This window comes from Sebastes fasciatus, chromosome 7 (genome assembly GCF_043250625.1).
Source record: "Sebastes fasciatus isolate fSebFas1 chromosome 7, fSebFas1.pri, whole genome shotgun sequence".
Taxonomy (NCBI): Eukaryota; Metazoa; Chordata; class Actinopteri; order Perciformes; family Sebastidae; genus Sebastes; species Sebastes fasciatus.
In genome coordinates, this window is record NC_133801.1 from 30,587,551 (window position 1) to 30,607,397 (window position 19,847).

Below are 19,847 nucleotides of genomic sequence, written 5' to 3' on the forward strand. Positions count from 1 at the left end.
CACTATTTACTACCTGTAATCTGCTACATACATGACATCAAATATATATAATATATAAATATCATCTGTTTAAACAGTGTAATTACATAAAGCCTTTGTGAAAGAACATGTTATATTTAGATGATGGGAGTACATGAAGCCTGTTCTGCTGGTTCTTGCAGACTAACAGTAGGAGCTACTTTGCTCAAGTTCGGTTGAGGAGGAGAGACAGTGACGCGCTGTGGGGCGGGGTCAGCTACTGAAGGTTCTCTCTGGTTCGACCAGGAAACCCTCACGTGACTTGCATTCCCTAATGACGTCAAGATACAAGGAAAAAAGCGAATTTTATTTCTGCACCCATTTCCGGACAAACGGAGGAGGAGAAAAAGAGAGAGGATGGTCTTTTATGATACTATGGTGGCCTGTAGACACACTGGGGACAGATATTGATGTTTAAAAGACATGGAAAAGTGCATTTTGCATAATAGGTGACCTTTAAGTGCATTTTGATTTTAATACTTCTGTACTTTTACTTAAGTACAAACTTGAAAGCAGGACTTTTATTTGTAACAGAGTATTTCTACACTGTGGTATTGCAACTTTTATTGAAGTAAAACATTTACTTCCGTAAATCCAGTATCTCTGCAGTGTGTTCCAACAGCTTTTAAAATGTTCCTACAGTTTGTACAAGGTCAGTCAGTGATGAAGTGTTTCTTTGTTACAGACTAAGCAATGCGGAAAAGGTTATCAGGTGTTTAATAACACAGAAAACGCGTTTGACGCATGAATATTTATGTTTCAGATGAGGTGCCAATGTGATTCCTCGATTAGTCAAGTATGATTATACCGGAAGAGATCTGCTTTGCCTTCAAACTAAGAGTTAAGACTTAAGGCAACTTAAATCAACCCCTTTATAAATATTTATTATGCCTCTATAGTGGGGGAAAAAAACAGACCCACAATGCATAGCAACGTGGGTTTAATTACATTTAATACTTGTGGTACTTTAATTACATTTTGATGCTAATATTTTTGTACTTTTACTCAAGTATAATTTTGAATGCAATACTTTTACTCGTAACTGGGTATTTCTACACCGTGGTATTTTTACTTTTACCTAAATAAAATATCTGAAAGTACTTCTTCCACCACTGTTACATTGCTGAATATTGTTATGGTTACGATTGCCCAAAACTCTTTATAGCTATTTAAACAATATCCTCCTCACAAACACCATACACTTCCACGCAACACACACACACACACTTGTCTTTTTTGATATATTTACTGTATTTTTATTGTTGTTATTATATATATATATATCTTGTCCTAATTGTTTGTTATCACTATTATGTAGTCATATTATTTCTTTATATTAATATTGTCTCTAGGTGGAGGCTTCAGATAAGCCTAGTGTTTTGTTTGCCTCTTCCTGCACTGTATATTATTCATTTATTTATTTTGTTATGTTGTATAGTCTTAAATTGTGCAAAATAAACAAAATAAACAATACAGATTGGTACTATTGGTCACTGTGACTCTTACTTTGAAGGTGTGACCGGATGTGATGATTATTGTGGATGACTTGACTTGACTCGGTGGTTTGCAGCTATTCGACCTCGCCAGTGTGAAGTGGATGTGAACATCAGTACTGTACACTGAGAGGCGTTCAAACCTTCACTGTGAGCTAGTTGTGTTGTATTTACTGTAGAGTTTAACATCCCTAAAGACCAGCTACCTGCTGTGGACTGCCCTGATGGCGGCTGTGAGGAGCATGAACACAATGTATGGAGTCTGTTTCCATGCTGCTCGTCAGACGACAGGACTGAAGGCATCCAGGCTGCTTCAACACATCCAACACAGAGCCTTCAGAGTCGCTGTGAGTTAAACACAAAGTTAAACATCTGCTTGTGTTACATAGCAGCTGGCGTTAGCTTAACTACAGGAAAGGTCGCTGTAGAAATCAACCCAACCAGCTGCTGGAGGAAGAAGTGGTCAGATTAAAGCCTAATATCAAAACAATGCGATGTAAAGTTAAATTGTCAGCCAGGAGATAGTTCAGTGCTGTTATAAAGTGTAAAATGGCTGTGTTTGTGTTTAGGATTAGAGATGTTTGGGAGTCACGTTGTTTGACCGCTTCAGTTCTCGCGATAGTTGGTGAGCTAGCAGCTGGCTAACAACCTTGTAGAAACTAACGTAGAGTTAATTATATAAACATTCTCCAACACAGCCTTGTGAGGTCAAACTGAAGGCGCCCACATGTTTGTGAATATATATATATATGTTGTAATGTAATCAGCAGCTTGACTGGCTCTGGTGCAGCCTGTGTTTGTTGTTGTGACTCTGAAGCTAACGTAGCTAACGTGGCTAGCCGGCTAGTGGCTTTAGCTTTGCTGCATTCCTATTGGTCGAACAAAGGGGCGTGGGCGTGACGCACTTCCGGCTTCAGTCTTTTTTTTTCCAATACTTTATTTATAAAGTTCAATACGCAGTACAATTACACAGTATGAAAACAATATTAAAATAATGTAAATTATACAACAAATAAAATGTAAGGAAAGGAAAAGAAGATGAATAAAAACGAAAAACATTTGGAATAAACCAATAAGCAGCATGAAAACAATCTACAAACACATGTTCAATAGTTTCCCCTCTTCTGTCTTCAAATTCAACTTGAAGTAGAAGTGTCTTTTACTAAAACAGAAGCAGCATTAAAACTGTTATTGTTCCAAGAAATAATAACGGTGTTATTTGTGGTTTACTGTCAATCTACTGACTCTATTCCAGATGTGTGTCACTATAATGCATTTTTTATTGTGTAGATAGATAATGCTGGCAAATTGATTATAAATAAAAAATGTTTCACTTTTCTATCCGTAATTGCATTTTGTATTCCTACAAATGTATTTTGAGTCATACATGTAGTGTCACATCGGATAAGAGGAGAATATTGCACATTTTACATCCCTACATTTATCTGACAGCTTTAGTTACTAGATACTCTGCAGATATAGATTATTAATACAAGATGTAAATCAATTAATAAATTATGATATTATGGATTAAGCTGCACGGCAGTATATACAGTATTTAAAATAAGCCCCATATTTACCCATACACACATTAATGCATCACTAATTATAATCAAGTAATATATTAATCTGAAAAGGGCCATTCTGCATAATGAGTATTATTACTGTCACGGGTTAGCCCGTGCCCTATAAAGTAAGATGCACGCACACACACACACTGCAACGCCACCTCCATCAATTATTAAATCAAGCTCGCTTGGAGGTGTCTGTGTTTAGTGTTACCGTAGCATGATTTCACATCAGCATCAGCACTCTATCTTCTTAAATGTTGGGAGGCCCGCCGACAAAATATTTAATTTCTTAACGTGGGTCATAGTGTAACAAATCAGGAATGTATTTTTGAATTTTCAGTACTTTAAAGTATATTTTAATGCTTATACCTTTGTACTTTGAATGCAAGACTTTTACTTGTAACAGAGTATTTTAACACTGTAGTGTTGCTACTTTTATTTAAGTAAAAGATCTGAAAACTTCCTCCACCTCTGGTGATAATATAGGATATCTGTACTTTCAATCTGGTTTATCAAAAAATACATTTAAATATTCAAATCAAACCTGTGTACCACTCCTGTACTGCATAAGAATAAAAATGCCAACACGAATATTAAAGTTGCTTAGTCATTGAGAGTGTTGCAATGGATGCTGCTGAAGCATGAAAATGTGACAGATCAAGCCCAGCGTCACTAATACTTGCAGATAGAGTTACTTTATGAGCTGTCTGTGTGGTTTTCAAAGTTGGCAGTATTACAGTATTATACTCTGAAGTCACATTGACAATCACTAGACCGCACCATGGATCATTTCCTGTTAGTACAAAACAATACATTCATTCTTTTATATTCTAACTGCCAAACTGGCTTATTGTCATTATTATTTACAAGGCAGGTACTGTATGTTCTTAACTATACAGTATTGGTATTAGGCAACATCACCATCAAATCCCCTGTTTAAAGCGGAAACATGTTAAATCACAACTATTGCAGCAAGTTTTTGAAACAGGAAATGTTGCTATATTCCAGTAAAATCACCTTTTGTAATATGACATCATGCAAAAAGTCTGTTTCCCATTCAGTCTCAACAAAGCAGCTGTTTTGTCTTTGGATGTCATTATTAAGAGAAAGCTGAATCCCCCTTTGTGGTGTCTATGTTAGACAGGGTCTTGCTTTGCCACAGTCACAGTGATGTTATTAATAAATAATGCTTGTATTCAATCTTTCAGGCCGTGCAGCGACAGCACCTGGATGACTCAACACTGGAAAAGCCACAGTTCCCTGGAGCCTCGGCAGAGTTTGTGGATGAGCTTGAGTTCATCCAGCCCAATGTCATCTCTGGGATCCCCGTGTACCGGGTGATGGACAGACAGGGCAACATCATCAACCCCTCTCAAGACCCTCAGGTACAGTCAGCCCGCCTACTCCCCTGCTTATTTAGTAAGTGGCACTATGACTTCCACTCAGTTCATTTTATTGGTTGTTCTGTTCGTTTCTTCCCTGCTCAGCTTTCCAAAGAGACGGTTTTGAACTTCTATCAGAAGATGACAATGCTGAACACAATGGACCGCATTCTGTATGAGTCTCAGAGACAGGTAAGTGTTTCCTCTTGTATGTGCGTTAATAATGGAACACTGGAACCGAAGAATGTTGTTAAGGAGTGTCCGATTGTTTCTTTTACAGGGTCGGATCTCCTTCTACATGACCAACTATGGTGAAGAGGGGACACATATTGGTAGCGCTGCTGCTCTTGACCCAAGCGACATGGTCTTTGGTCAATACAGAGAAGCTGGTAAGGACCAGCAGCATATGGTTTTTCCTAAAATAGTTCCCTTTTAGATATAGGGTTACTTTCTTCAGTTTGACCCTTTTTTTTCAGACCCTAAATCCTGCTTTGTAGTACAGGCCTCTGGTGTTGCATTCTCCCTCCCCCGTTCCATTGTATTCACTTCACAATGAGTGATTGCCAGGCACTTACTTCCTTTTTTTTCCACAATAACTGGCAACTTGATCGCTGACGACCCAGATACCCCATGATACCAACGTTGTTTTACTATTGGCTCACAAGCCTTGTTAGAAGTGGGAACCAAACATCAGATATCTTCCACATAAACAAACAAAGCATTCATTTTGGACCAAAATGTTTTAAATGATTAATTCACAGTCATAACATTTATTTAGTACTGTTTACTATAGAGTATATTCAGCTTTTTCACCTCGCCCCTTAATGTACCCCCATCAGTTGCCCAGGTTTTCATGTCTTGTGAGTAACAGCGTTAAAATTCCTATGCGGCCCTGCAGGAGTGCTGATGTACCGTGGTTTTCCTCTGGAGATGTTCATGGCTCAGTGCTACGCCAACGCCGATGACCTCGGCAAGGGCCGGCAGATGCCCGTCCACTACGGCTCCAAAGATCTGAACTTTGTCACCATCTCCTCTCCTCTGGCCACTCAGATTCCCCAGGGTAAGCTGCACACCTGTGTGTTAAACTCTCCAGCCTGTAAGTGCATACACACACCTGTAAATCTATATATGTGCCTGACGTTTCTGTTTCAGCGGCCGGAGCCGCATATGCTATCAAGAGAGAGAACATGAACCGTGCTGTAATCTGTTATTTCGGCGAGGGAGCGGCCAGCGAAGGGGACGCACACGCGGGCTTCAACTTCTCCGCCACCCTGGAGTGCCCACTGATATTCTTCTGTCGTAACAACGGCTACGCCATCTCTACCCCCACCAACGAGCAGTACAGGGGCGATGGCATCGGTAAGAAGCCTCGCTGTGCTTATGTGATTTGAAATCCTCAGCAGCTTTTATGAACACACGTTTTCTTTGTTTCTCCGATTGAACAGCCGCTCGCGGTCCGGGGTACGGCATGCTGTCCATCCGTGTCGATGGTAACGATGTGTTTGCTGTGTACAATGCTACAAAGGAGGCGCGCCGCAGAGCCGTGGCTGAGAACCAGCCCTTCCTCATCGAGGCAATGACCTACAGGTTAGTTGGTACCTGAGTGATTTGCGACCATTCTGCATTTTCAGACTGAGGACCCATGAAGAAACTTTGAAGCTGGCAGCTCATCACCCTGACTGATTTATCATCATGAGGTTTTGGTGATTACTGTGTGTGTTTACTGAAATACTTTCAGAAACATTTAGCACTAATTACTATGGCGTCATTTACAAGCTGGTATGTGAAAGTGCCAGCTACTGTGACCTTGAGCCATTAGTCTCAAGCAGAAATGAAGAGCAGGCTACAACGGTCTGTTAATCTAATTTATTTCTGACTCCACATCCCCAGATTTCTTCCTTTTTTAAAACTTTTAGTCTTCAGAGTGTTGTCACAATACCAAAATTCTGACTTTGATACGATACCCTGTCTAAATATCTTGATACCGACATGATATGGAAGACAACAAGAGGCTTCAAAAACCAAAATTTACAAAACGATAATAAATTCAGATGACGTTCTGTGAGAAGTTGATGAGGGAAAAGCTGTTAAAATCAGGAAGACACCACAGTAACTGTAGGAAGCGCTGTGTTGTGTCGCAGTGGTGTGAAGAGAGAGGAGAGTCTCTCCGTCCATTTCCCATTACAGAGAAACACGGTAAAATAATACTTTAACACATGCTCTCTGGTAGATTATGTGTATGCCGAATTACAGGAGATGCTTGAACAGATTCAGAAAAGATGGTGAATCTAATGTTGTCAGTACATTTGATCGGTAATTCGAGCCGCGCTGTTATTTCCTTTTTTTTTTGAAGGGAGTTCTGCTGATAGAGACACCAGCTCAGAGCAGGACTGTGCAGCCGGTCAGCGGTTCATGACCTGCTTTAATCTTCTTTTCAACTTCACTTATTGACTCCATCCTTCTGGTTATCACTACAGTTTATTTTTTGACTGCTTGCTCCTACTAGCAGCAAAAGTTATAACTGCCTGCTCCCGCGGGATCCCAATCCTGGTGGCGTCCTCTAAAGCAGAGCGCTGCACAAACACAGCCCCACGGTCACACATCAACGCAACTCAATGCTCGTAATAAAACACTGTCTTTATTAAAGTACCGGTACTAATAAAACGGTGTATCGTACCGTTTTTAACCGCAGGGTATCACAACACCTTTCTAGTATCGGTATACCGCGCAACACTCAACTGAACCATTCGAGGCAGTTTATCAGATTTCACGCAGCTCCCTCTGAGCCACAAAAGGCTTTATAAAACGTTTTTTCACATATGCACTAGTACTCTCCAAGACCTGTAAACACACAGAGCACTTTATGTTTGAACTGCCGTTGATTACTCAATCTGATAAAAGGTGAGTAATTTGAGCACTCCCATCAATGTCACAGCCAACCCCACACAACCAGAACAGTAACCTGAAAAACAGACAAACCAAAATACACAAGAAGTTGAAAGAGGAACAGAATTGTGGAAAGCGACCTGGACAAATACAAAGTGTGTATCTGATATCATTATACAGATGTTTGTTTTGTAATCTGTGGTCATTACAGCAGTTTGCTTTCTGCACTGAATTGTCAATCCTGCGTTTTATGATTAACTTAAATTTGAATTAGTTTTGAGTTTTATTAATTTGCACAAGTTAAAGCTGCAGTAGGCAGTATGTTTTTGGCATCATTGGGCAAAAAATCCATAATAATCTTTCAGCATATTGTAATCCAAGTGTTCTGAAAAGGAAACTAGACTTCTGTACCTCCTCGTAGCGCTGTTTTCGGGCTTTAAACAATCTAGCTCGTGATGGGAGACTTTGACCAATCACAGGTCATTTCAGAGAGAGAGCGTTCCTATTGGCTGTGCTCCGGCTGGTGGGCGGGGCTTGGTATTACTTCAACAGATCTCAACACGGCTGCCAGGTCACAAACTTTCTAATTTTATAGCTAAACAGTACACTACAAGATCTTTCTGAAAACTTTTGAGGTGAGAAATAGGCATTAACGTAACATAATATTGATTCATATTTGATCAGCGCTGTTTGAACGTTTGTTCGGAGTTTGTGAGTGATTGACAGCCGGCTCTCATAGACGTTAGCTGGACGGCAGACTCCAGATCAGCTCTGATCTGAACAGATGCACAAAGCAGATGCCATGTTTTAGAAAAATAACTTTTTGTAATCATATTTGCTCCATTTCTACCCACTGCTGATTTAAGATCAAGAGATAAAAATAACAATGGATGTGTCAAAATGTCCTATAGGACTCGATGAACAATGTTATTTTAAACCAAATGAGAAAATTGGAGTTCCCTAACTTGTTTGTGATTGTGTCTTTTAAAATACTGAGGGGTGCTAGTTCTCTTAGAAATGACACTCGGTGTGATGACTCAAATCTCTTTACTTCATGCTGCATGGAGAGCAGAGCAGACCCTTATGGTTTTTCTCTGACTAGACTTCCAGTACCTTTCCTTATATACAGTATCATCAGGTAAACAACAAGTTAACGTGATAATAACGCGTTAACGCAAACTTGTTTTAATGCCACTTATTTCTTTAACGCAACTTGTGATTTTTAGGTTGTAGCGGGCTCAGATTTAAAGCTAGAGTGAAGAAACTGGTATCATATGAAACTAGAAAACCTAAGGAATCTATTGGTACCAACAAACAATGTCATACTAGCTTGTCGCGAAGGTTAAATAACGCTCCGAAGTCAGGCTAAATTTTGGCGAGGAAAAACTGGCATGGCCATCTTCAAAGGGGTCCCTTGACCTCTGACCTCAAGATATGTGAATGAAAATGGGTTCTATGGGTACCCACGAGTCTCCCCTTTACAGACATGCCCACTTTATGATAATCACATGCAGTTTGGGGCAAGTCATAGTCAAGTCAGCACACTGACACACTGACAGCTGTTGTTGCCTGTTGGGCTGCAGTTTGACATGTTATGATTTGAGCATATTTTAATGCTAAATGCAGTACCTGTGAGGGTTTCTGGATCAATATGTCATTGTTTTGTGTTAATTGATTTACAATAATAAATATATACATACATTTACATAAAGCAGCATATTTCCCCCCTTCCATGTTCATAAGAGTATTAAATACTTTTACATTTTGAACAGATAAAATGATAATATCAAAACAACATCACTGAATTCACCATTAACTATTCACCTGAACAGTTTATGATGTAAATGGTATCATTGTAAATGCTGACCATCAAAACATAGTGGTAGACATCTCCTTTTCTGTGTTATCATGTTTGGTTCAGGAGATATGATGCAAAATACATCATTTGGTTATGGTGGAAAGTAAAATGGCCGCCATGGCTGCCCCGAGGCGTTTTTGCGAAGTTCTGAACATTCTATCAGATACCAAATGCACAAAGTCACGTTTATTCTCATTAGAAATGTTGTTATTCATGTAATATATCATTTTAAAGTTAGTTTTGTGCTCTTTATGTTGGATCTATCCATGGGCACATCAGATCAATATGAAGTTAGTTATAAGGGCATTTGGAGTGGCATTCAGAATTTTCCCCATTGCAGCATTAGAGGTCAAAGATCAAATTCTCTTGACCTCAGTGTGATGATAATGTGACTGATGGATAGATTACAGTCTAAGCTCTAGAATGATATATGACTTCATGATGTTGTGTTGGTTACTCTTTTATTCTGGATCTATGTGTGAAATGGTGAAAAAAGATGGAAACATTTGAATGATGGAGGGATGAGAAAAGGAGTGATAGCACATAGAAAGCTACCGTTGCTGCAATGCTATCAGGCATTTTCCAACACTAGGGACATAGACCTTAAAAAAAATCACTATGAGACTTGGTCCCTCCAAAGTGGCACGACCAACCCCCCCGACTCATGGACTTAATAACTGTGGACAATCATGCGCTTAATCATGATTAAATATTTTAATCAATTGACAAGCCCTAGTTGCAATTTCTAACAAAATGCTTTTTGACGAGGAAAAGAGTTGTAGAAAACGTACTCCCCTATAAAATGCTGTAGTATATAAAGTCAATTGAAGAAAAATAATAATTCTGTTCGTTCCTCAGAATTGGCCACCACAGCACAAGCGACGACAGCTCGGCTTACCGCTCGGTGGACGAGGTGAACTACTGGGACAAGCAGGACCATCCCATCTCCAGGCTGAGACACTACATGACTACCCGCAGCTGGTGGAGCGAGGACGACGAGAGGAGCTGGCGGAAGGAATCGCGCAAGATGGTGATGGAGGCGTTCGAGGGGGCCGAGAGACGCCTCAAGCCGAATCCCGAGCTGATGTTCACCGACGTGTACCAGGAGATGACGCCCAATCTGAACAAGCAGAAGGAATCCATGTGGCGGCACCTGCAGCAGTACAAAGAGCACTACCCGTTAGACCTGTATGATAAATAACTGCATTCACAGGATGGAACGAGTTGTGGTTTTTGGTGACTAATATGTGGGAGTGGGTGAGGATTGACACCGGGATAAACTGTTGCACACCTTTTAAAAATATAGTTTTGATATGACGAGTGTCATTTCTTTCTGCACAACTGAGGAAGAAGAGAAAGATCGTGCTTTCAAAAATATCCTACTTCATGCCTCTGGGGTTTGGTGCCTTAAGTTAATAGATTAACTGTCAGTAGTAAAGCTCCTCTATAAATGCTAAATCACACCTTTGTTTCACTCTAACTCCAATTTTACCGATGTTATTATAGTGCAGCAAAACATGCTGGGACAGGTTGATTGCGGAAGAGTAACAAATCGAGCAATAAACGGTGGAAGTTTCCCCCTATTGTGTATTTTCCCCTCTTCCCGTAATGTGATCATAGTATTCAACAGGTTTTCTTGTGTATCATGGAGGTGACTGATGGACTTGTGTCATAAAACTTTCCTATTTGAATGGTTTTTAGTATACACACCCAAATTTTAGATGGGTCTGTACACTCATGTTACATGTTTGGTGTTTTGTGGAAAATAAAAATATGGAACTTTGCGTTGTCTTGGTTGAATTATTTTTTTTATTTAAAGTTACTTCACAAGAGTTTTTAACTGGTTATGAAAGTCTCGATTTAATACTGATGCCTCTATAGGACCTACAAAAGCAACCTAGATAAGTAAACGAGACCATCGGCAAGAAATTTGGATATTTCTATGTAGTTATTCTGAATGCCTGCCACGGTGCCACCGGCTCCGATTCTGGCGAAATCATGCAGGTTCACCAGGTACACCTTCGGCTCAGACTCCGGCGGCGCCTGCGGCAGCGGACAGACCCAGATCCGGCTTCGCTGCCACCTTCGACCTGCAGCCGGAGCGCCGGCGGGAGGTGGAGAGCTCCGTGCCGGGCAGCAGCATCGCTCCGCTGGTCCTAGCGCTTTTGTCCACAGGGGCCGCCAAAATCAACACAAAATGAAAGTTCCTTGTAGTAACTTCAAATTCAGTAGTAAAGTAAGTTTAAGTCAACGATGTCAACAGTAGTACAAACCCTAAATTACATTTGAAACAGGACAGTGAACGGGACAATGATGAAAGCAAATAAGCCATCTGTCGCTGCAGTAAGTGTTACTTCTGTTTTTTATTTTGTTTTAAATCGCTGCATCTTATGCCCACCGGTCCTGTTCAACAAGTCAACAAGGGGCTGTGAATGCCCTTCCACAGCTTCTTCATCTCCAGTGGGGAGCGCTGATGAATCACAATGAGAGATTTATGTATACACAGATTCTCACGATCCTGCTCCTTGACGTCGAAGGTCCGAAAGGCCTCGTTTGCCTCCAGAGAAACCCCCAAAGCCTGAAAGCACATCCCGGCGTAGACGTCGTCGATGGGGAAGAAGGGCATGACGCGTGAAACTGAATATAGGGGTTTCAGCAACGCTCCGGAGATGAGATAACCACCTCCGCCAGCATACGCAGGGTATGGGCCGTCGTAGAAGCTCAGAGGAATGTAGTATTTGCTTTTAGGATCCCTGAGGGGACTTGCTGAGTTTATCATATGTCCAGCGTAAAACTGAGAGGCCTTCGAAGGATCCAGAGACCGCAGGTAGCCGAGTAACGCTGGCGTGTTGACGAATATGTCATCATCCCCACTAAAGACAAAGGCGGCATTAGGACAGTATGTCAGTGTCCAGTGGAGGAACATGGTCATTTTGAGCGTCAGGTTCAAGAGGGATTCATGGAAGTCCCACTGCAGGACGTCCCCAAAGTGTCTCGATTCAAATGAGAGCAGTTGGCTGAGGTCAGGGTTATCCAATGGGGGGGTACCCAGCAGAAACACAGTGCGCACCCTCAGTCCACTCTGATGCGTCCCCTCTCGGCCCCAGGTCTCCCGCACCGCCTGTCTCTTCACAAAGTTCTCAGGAGTTGACTTGATAGCAAAAAGCAGGAAGGTCTGGTTGTCTCCCTTCCCTTTATCAGGGATGCACTTGTTGGGCTGTCTGAGCAGGGCTGGAGGGGACCTGCAGTGCATGCCCTGCAAAAAGTCCTGGAATAAGAAAGGGTAGGAAGAGAAGTCGTGCATGTTGGTTTTCAGAAGCTCTTGATTTGTCTCCCTGCAGCGAGACCAAGCGGCGTCATGTATGAAAGGATTTTCTCCCTTGTCCAGTTTACCGAGGGCCGAGTACAGCAGACGGTTCCAGTACGCTCCATTTTGAGGGATGGACTTTCTGAAGCTGTCAGAAACAGACACACCGTTGTCATTGAGGTAAAGTGTGGTTAAGCTCTCCTCCTTGGAGGATTGTGTAGTCACATCACTAACACGGGCCTGGACGCTGGAATGCTTCAGGAGGTCCTCTGGTAAAGCCCCATAACTGTTGGTCATCTCTCGGTGCAGGGTCGAGTAGACGAAGATCAGAAATAAGGTCACAGAGAGAACCAAAGCAATGAAGGTTTGAATGCGTCTCATTGGCTCGAGGTGAGTAAACCAAGCTGTGTTGTTCCTAGAAATGGAGATGTTCAGGGAGATGTTCACAGGACCTGGTGTGTGATGTCTTCAGGTTACACAGACTCCGTCAGCAGGTGACACTGGATGTACCTGCCAATAGAAAAATTAATGTAAATCAACACATTGCAAACTGTATAATCTTGAAACTCAACAGAAATTAACGATTAGCTTCAATAAGCATAGTATTTAATGCAAATTTGGAATTCTACTGCCAGATGTTCCTGTTGTTTTGTTGAACCACACTTAAAGAGCTGACATAATGAAAAAAAAAAAAACAGTTAATATTAGTTTGTTTGAAATTATAGACACAGATTTACGTATTAAAATAAGAGTGTAGTGCCGCCATCCCATATAAAAGGACAGATGAGGTGGTTTGGCACCGTACAACTTTTAAAAAGGAATGTTGAAGAACCAGGTCAACAAACAGGAGTAGTGCAAAAAAAGTGGCATTCATTAACAAAAAGTTTACTGAAACAAATGGCAAAAATGGAACCCCGGAATTTCAATAAAACTAAATTAAACTAAAGAAAAAGAACACTAAACAAAAGAAAGCTGCAAACCAAATATTACAGCATGTCATTTATTGCATAACTGTCTTACCTATTTTCAAACATTTTAAAGGGGAAATATCAGGATCATTTTCAGGTTCATACTTGTATTTTGGTTTTCTAATAGAACATGTTTACATGCTTAAATGTTCACAAAACATAATTTTTCTCATTCTGTCTGTCTGAATATACCTGTACTGACTTTTGTGTACTATTACAATCAGAGTTGAATGATAAGGTGGATAAGCCTAAATTTAGGAAATCAAAACAGAACTAGAATGGCACTCTGAGAGCGCAGACCTCCGCCAAGACGCATGACTTTAAAAACAGATCACAGCTCACAGCTGGCGGTACCATGAGGTGGTCAGCTTGTTATCAACACGGTGTGTTTCCGTGTAACGTATCGGCAGATGCCTCTCTCATTCAGCAGCCTTGTTATGTCTGTATAACGTTACACTACGTTGTCTCTCATCCCGTCATCTAGCGCTTTGTTCTTTCTCACCGCGGACGGCCAGCAGCTCCCGCACACACATCAACACACGTATCTCTCTGCTCTCAGAAGGAGGCGGGGTCACGCGTCATCAACGCGTCATCAGTCCGACTGCGCGTGTGTTATACCCTGTGGTTTTAATGCTCAGGCTGATCGAAATCCTTAAAAAAATTCCTGAATCCGGATCGCCACCAAAATCGAATGGATTGTTCATTGTGCTTAACCCCACCCCTCCAAAAAATTCATTCAAATCCATTGCGGACTTTTGCAGTAATCTTGCTAACAGACAGAAAGACAGACAAACAAACAAACCAACGCCAGTGAAAACATTACCTCCTTCAGGTAACAATTTGCCTAAAAGTCAGAGGTCAATTTGTGCACAGTTAAGATGTGGTATATTACCACTACACATTGAAACAGGAAGATACAGAGGTGTAACTGAAGACGAAAGACCGTGCCAATATTGTGAACTAAATGAGGTTGAGAACAAAATTAATTTTATTTTATTTTGTCCTTTGTATCATGATTTACGACAAATATTATTAAAAAATGTTCCTGGTTTAGATTTGATAAGTATGGAGACTGGATCCTTAATTTAATATCTTGATAATGCTAATTATTAATAATCATAATAATAATAATAATAATTGATAATGTTTTTGTATTTGCTGAATATCTTTCTAAAGCATGGGATAGGAGAAGAAAAAGCAACCTACAATAGATAAATTCCTCAGACTCTCACGCCTATTTTTTCTCATGATTGGACTTGTGTATGTGTCTTGTGCTTAGGGCTGTGATTGTATATCTGTTTATTTGTTGTATTTCCATTGTGTGATGTATCCGGGGGCCTGTTTCACAAAAGCAGAATCTGTGTCATGGGTGAATGGATTTATGTAGCTGCATACATTTATTAGAGAAGTTATTGTGCATGATAACATTTAACAGGAAGTGTCGGCGTACAGTAACTCTGTGTGGTTGCAAAATTGTAGTTCATATGAGAAAAAAATGTTTTTGCATTGTGAGGTTGAACTAATTTCCTTTACATTTCCAACAGGTGCCTGCTGTAATTGGTGAGGACGCGTCGTCTGTCGAGAGGCACGTGCACGTCCTACAAATACAGAAGATGCAGCCAGATACCTCCATGGTCAAAGGTTATGCAGCGAACGTTTTTATGGCGGCGAAAGGAGATTGCGAATGATATGACACTGGGGGACGTATTGAAGAACTACCCTTTCCTAAGAACTCAGGGGTAGGGGATATGAATTACAGTACATTCAGTCAATTTTCAGTTGTTCAAAGCACATAGTCAATGAAAGGACTCCATAGCACTTGGAACAGTAACAGTTAATTTAACTGAAGAGAAGATCTGTTTTCGAACAGTTTTAATACTTGTCTGGTCCTTCAATATTGAGACGATGTGGTAAAATGAGTAATAAATTCCCCCTCTCTATCAGCTATTTTCAGTTGTGCGATGAAGTTGACAGGATCGATCCATCTGCGGTGAACTTGTGCCGGCGCTGAAAAGAGGGCTTTGCCGGCATAGGGCCGAAGGTGGTCCAGCTAGCATAAGGAAAATCCCCATCAGCCAAAATGTACTCTGAAGTAAGGGAGGAAATGCTGGCAGAGGATCTACCAGGTATTTAACTGTTTTATTTTGGTTCATGGGCAGTTTGTAGTGTTTTTGTTGTGCTCTCATACCAAAACGGGTTAATAGGTACAGACTTCAATTTTCGCATTAAATTTACAGAAAAGACTTATTTCATTGTGTCCTACAGATGTTGACTTCTGTGCTGCGCTGATCCTGCTGCCCCACTTCTTTAAAGTGAAGGCCGACCAGGTATGGAGTTAGGGGGGTTTGGGGTAAAACACTTTTTTCACGTTTTGTCACTAGAAAATCGCCATACACTTTCACGCTATATTTGCAAAACTATGATGACGGTCTGGAGTCTTGATCATGAAGCTTGATCTGTTTTAATAACTTGCTACCTTCACCATTGTTCTGACATTTTTATTTTCTTTAACAGCATGATGCTCCAAGTCCCTACCCAACCTTACCGTTGGTAGACACCGACTGGAAGATGGCCTTTACCGGGAAGGTTCCGGTTTCGGTCAAAGTGGACAGTGTGGACAGGTCTGTGCAGGGGAACAGGAGTTGAAGATGGGGTAATTGCAGCCTTCTGTGCCTACTTTGATTTTGACTTCGCTTACCCACCCTACATGAAGAATACACTACCCTTTCTCCAACGTACTATACTGAACATTACTGTGGTGGGTGAAAAGCCCCTACCAGTCACTGCGACCCGAATGATCAATCTACTAAAAATGCCACGACTGTATAGATGTACAAGGTGTAGAAGAACCACCTTCACCTTAAAGTGGCAGTAGGCCGTGTATTTTTGGCATCACTGGGCAAAATTCTTTTAATAACCTTTCAACATATTGTAATTCAAGTGTTCTGAGAGAAAACTAGACTTCCTCATGGCTCTGTTTTCAGGCTTTAAAAAATCTACATGGCGTTCCTTCACAAGATTTCACAATAGCGGCGGCATCACAAACTTTCTCATTTTACAGCTAAACATTACACTACAAGATGATTCTGAAAACATTTGAGGTGATAAATAGTCATTACAGTAACAGAATATTGATTCATATTTGATCAGCGCTGCCTAGTTTGACCGTTTGGTCGGAGTTCGCGAGTGATTGACAGCCGGCTCTCATAGACGGCAGCTGGACAGCAGAATAATACTGTCAGGATGTAGCAACAGTTTTATAAAAATAACTTTTTTGAATCATATTTGCTCCAATCTCACTCATTCAGCTTTAATGAAACTGCTTCCATATATTGGTCTGATTAATGCCCACGAAGTCAACTTTAATATAACTTGTGGACTAAATGACAGTAATTCAAATTTCCATGTGTCGTGTGTTTCATAAACATGGGGAGCATGTGCTACCTCGATCGCAACGATAAAACCAATGACCAATTTATGTTACGAGTTACGAGTTGTGGCTGAAAAACATTGAAAGAAAAACGGGGACAGAAGCTATTGTTCAATGAAATTTGTTATGCTGTATTGTATTGTGTTGCATTGATACAGTTTACATTATTCAGAAAATAATTTAAAGAATTTACTTTTTTTGAAATTCTGTATTTATACAATATGAGGTACATTTGACTCCTACAGAATTAAGGTAAATTTTTTCCCCCAGGGGTACATATTTGGCCCCATAAGGTACAAACGGTAAGGGTACTTAAATGCACCCTTGTTAAGGGGTACAGTGGGTGTACCTTTGAGGGTACTGCCCCAGTGACGAGCTGTTGGACCCCCAAAGGTACAAATTCAGCACATTATTTCTGACAGCGTGCCATAAAAAGAGTTTGTATGTCCCAATACATAGTATGTAAAATGCACTATGCCAAAAGTACCAGGATGTAACTAATGTGCCTGCATGTAAGATAAGATAAGATAAGATAAGATAAGATAAGATATACTTATATTGTCCCCGTGGGGAAATTTTTCCTGAAATCCGTCCAACTGCAGTTACAAACACTAAATTAAAACAGCATCAACAACAATATTAAACGATTCCACACAAGACAGGGAAACAGTTCCACAGAAACTGATGTTTCAACACATACACAGTCCACGTATATAATGGCACATAATATCACACACACCATGGCAGGTATTGCACCCAGGTAGTGCACTGCACCGTCTACCGTCTTGCCCATATTGCACAGATGCAACATTTTGCACTGTCCCAGTTTAACATATAGCACAGTCTAACCATATACAGCTCTGGAAAAAATTAAGAGACCACTTCAAAATTATCAGTTTCTCTGGTTTTACTATTTATTGGTATGTGTTTGAGTAAAATTAAATTTTTTAGTTTTATTCTATAAACTACTGACAACATTTCTCCCAAATTTCAAATAAAAATATTGTCATTTAGAGCATTTATTTACAGAAAATGACAACTGGTCAAAATAACAAAAAAGATGCAGTGTTTTCAGATCTGGAATAATGCAAAGAAAACAAGTTCATATTAATTTTTAAGCAACACAATACTAATGTTTTAACTTAGGAAGAGTTCAGAAATCAATATTTGGTGGAATAACCTTGATTCACAATCACAGCTTTCATGCGTCTTGACATGCTCTCCACCAGTCTTTCACATTGCTGTTGGGTGACTTTATGCCACTCCTGGCATAAAAGAGCTCGGCTTTGTTTGAGGGCTTGTGACCATCCATCTTCCTCTTGATCACATTCCAGAGGTTTTCAATGGGATTCAGGTCTGGAGATTGGGCTGGCCATGACAGGGTCCTGATCTGATGAAGGACCACCAGATCAGGACCCTGTTTGCGCCAGGAGTGGCATAAAGTCACCCAAGAGGTGCCAAGTTCCCTCCCTGAGAGAACATACTGTAATTAAGCCAACCTGTTGGCACTTTCCTTAATTGAGCAGCTGATCTACCCAACACATCAGGCAGAACAACAAGACAAACCTATGAACCCATAAAACAAACAAACTAAACAAGCTTGTGTCCTTAATTGACAATGTACCAATTAAACTGAAACATTGGACTGAAATTAATTATTTAGCAGACACAAAAATTGTTAATTTGGGGGTACAGTGCTTAGTGAAAAGGGAGAAAGGCAGCAACATTTTCACAAAGCCACAGGTGAGAACCAGAGGGGGGTGAGTCACATAGTGAACTATTCATATTGCCAAAAAGGCACAAAGTCCAATCCAGAGTTATTAATCAAAAAACAAAAGACCTCTGAACACACTGAACTATTGGGGGCCAAAAGGGGCAAGACATTATTTTTTTTTTTTTAATAAATGTCAAAATATTGTTCATTAAGTATGTTGTCTTCCACATGTTGAAGTTTTAATACTAAAGATCGAATTTAATAAACAAAATCAGGACAAAGTGTGGTAATTTTTTCTCTGTGTAAAGTTGGTGATATGTCCCTCTGCATGGTTCTCAGCCCTCCACAGAGTATATGCTTGCTTTTCTATTCTCGCCCTCTCTAACATTACAAAGGTGGAAGTCCAAGTCGTCGACAGTTTCTTGATAAAGTGAGCTGAAAGACGCCGGATGAACCTGAACACACCCTTCTTCTCCCCAGTGTTTAATTACTGTAAGAGCGAAGCGGCTTTGTACAAATAACAAAACAGGTAAGTCCTGAGAGACTTTTCCGATTAAACAACGTCATATTAAGAACACACCTGAGGCGTGACTATGATTTAAGACTGGGACATTAAAAGCACATGAATACTTTGCTTCTTTTTTTTTTACCATGTTATAGGACATTTCGATACATGTGTAAAAACGTTTTTACGGATTCCATTTAAGAATTTATTTTTATTTATATCAATTTTATTTAAATTTTTTTTTATAAATTAAGACTTTAATTTACAAACAAGAACACCGAGTTACAGGTTAAGACATCCTTAACATGGAGTTAAAATCAAACAAAACCAGTCCCAAAGAAGATCATTTAACATTGTGTAAAATACTTACTAAAGCCCAGATGATGGATGAGATTAGCTTCTACCGAGCACCGAGCAGAGAGGCTGAAGCAGACAGACAGCAGCTCCGGAGCGGCGGAAGAAGTCAGCAGCATCCACGAGCCTTCAGATCCCGGTGCGGCGCGAGGGCAGGTGGATGTGGATGTGGGCGGGGCGCGAGCGTCCAGCCTGTCCGGTGCTTCATGTAACACCATCACCACGCCCTGCCCATACTAGCAACCTCAGACCAATCACAACTGGTGTTATATATGGAAACTAGCGTAAAAGCAACGATGCAAGACCAGTTCTTGTGATTGGCTGAACAATGAGCTATGATGCTCCAACCTCACCTGGCCCA

General features: G+C 40.6%; 3 protein-coding genes across 4 annotated transcripts in view; 2 read left to right on the top strand and 1 right to left on the bottom strand.

Annotated features, from left to right (window-relative positions):
* Window positions 1–7,810, top strand: part of tmem91 (transmembrane protein 91) — a 51,222-nt gene extending 43,412 nt beyond the window's left edge. Inside the window, exon 5 of the transcript XR_012594589.1 lies at window positions 7,800–7,810. The gene's annotated coding sequence lies outside the window, so the exon portion shown is untranslated. The remainder of the gene's footprint in view (window positions 1–7,799) is intronic.
* Window positions 1,560–10,992, top strand: bckdha (branched chain keto acid dehydrogenase E1 subunit alpha). The gene is made up of 8 exons (XM_074640209.1): window positions 1,560–1,858; window positions 4,291–4,467; window positions 4,570–4,656; window positions 4,745–4,853; window positions 5,363–5,524; window positions 5,617–5,823; window positions 5,910–6,051; window positions 10,067–10,992. Exons 1-8 carry the CDS (start codon window positions 1,736–1,738, stop codon window positions 10,407–10,409), a joined length of 1,350 nt encoding a protein of 449 aa, XP_074496310.1. The 5' UTR covers window positions 1,560–1,735; the 3' UTR covers window positions 10,410–10,992.
* On the bottom strand, window positions 10,606–19,691 carry b3gnt2l (UDP-GlcNAc:betaGal beta-1,3-N-acetylglucosaminyltransferase 2, like). 2 transcript variants are annotated; one of them, XM_074640211.1, is made up of 3 exons: window positions 19,503–19,691; window positions 16,029–16,106; window positions 10,606–13,025 (listed from the first exon to the last, which is right to left on the bottom strand). In XM_074640211.1, exon 3 carries the CDS (start codon window positions 12,894–12,896, stop codon window positions 11,616–11,618), a length of 1,281 nt encoding a protein of 426 aa, XP_074496312.1. In that variant the 5' UTR covers window positions 12,897–13,025; window positions 16,029–16,106; window positions 19,503–19,691; the 3' UTR covers window positions 10,606–11,615. The 2 variants fall into 2 exon arrangements, with proteins under 2 accessions (XP_074496312.1, XP_074496311.1); XM_074640210.1 differs by lacking the exon at window positions 16,029–16,106.
* Window positions 19,692–19,847: the final 156 nt, after the last annotated feature.

Coding starts and splice junctions, on each gene's coding strand:
- bckdha (XM_074640209.1), top strand. CDS start 1,736: ATGGCGGCTGTGAGGAGCATGAACACAATGTATGGAGTCTGTTTCCAT. Junction 1,859..4,290: donor ACAGAGCCTTCAGAGTCGCT/GTGAGTTAAACA, acceptor TCAATCTTTCAG/GCCGTGCAGCGACAGCACCT. Junction 6,052..10,066: donor ATCGAGGCAATGACCTACAG/GTTAGTTGGTAC, acceptor TTCGTTCCTCAG/AATTGGCCACCACAGCACAA.
- b3gnt2l (XM_074640210.1), bottom strand. CDS start 12,896: ATGAGACGCATTCAAACCTTCATTGCTTTGGTTCTCTCTGTGACCTTA.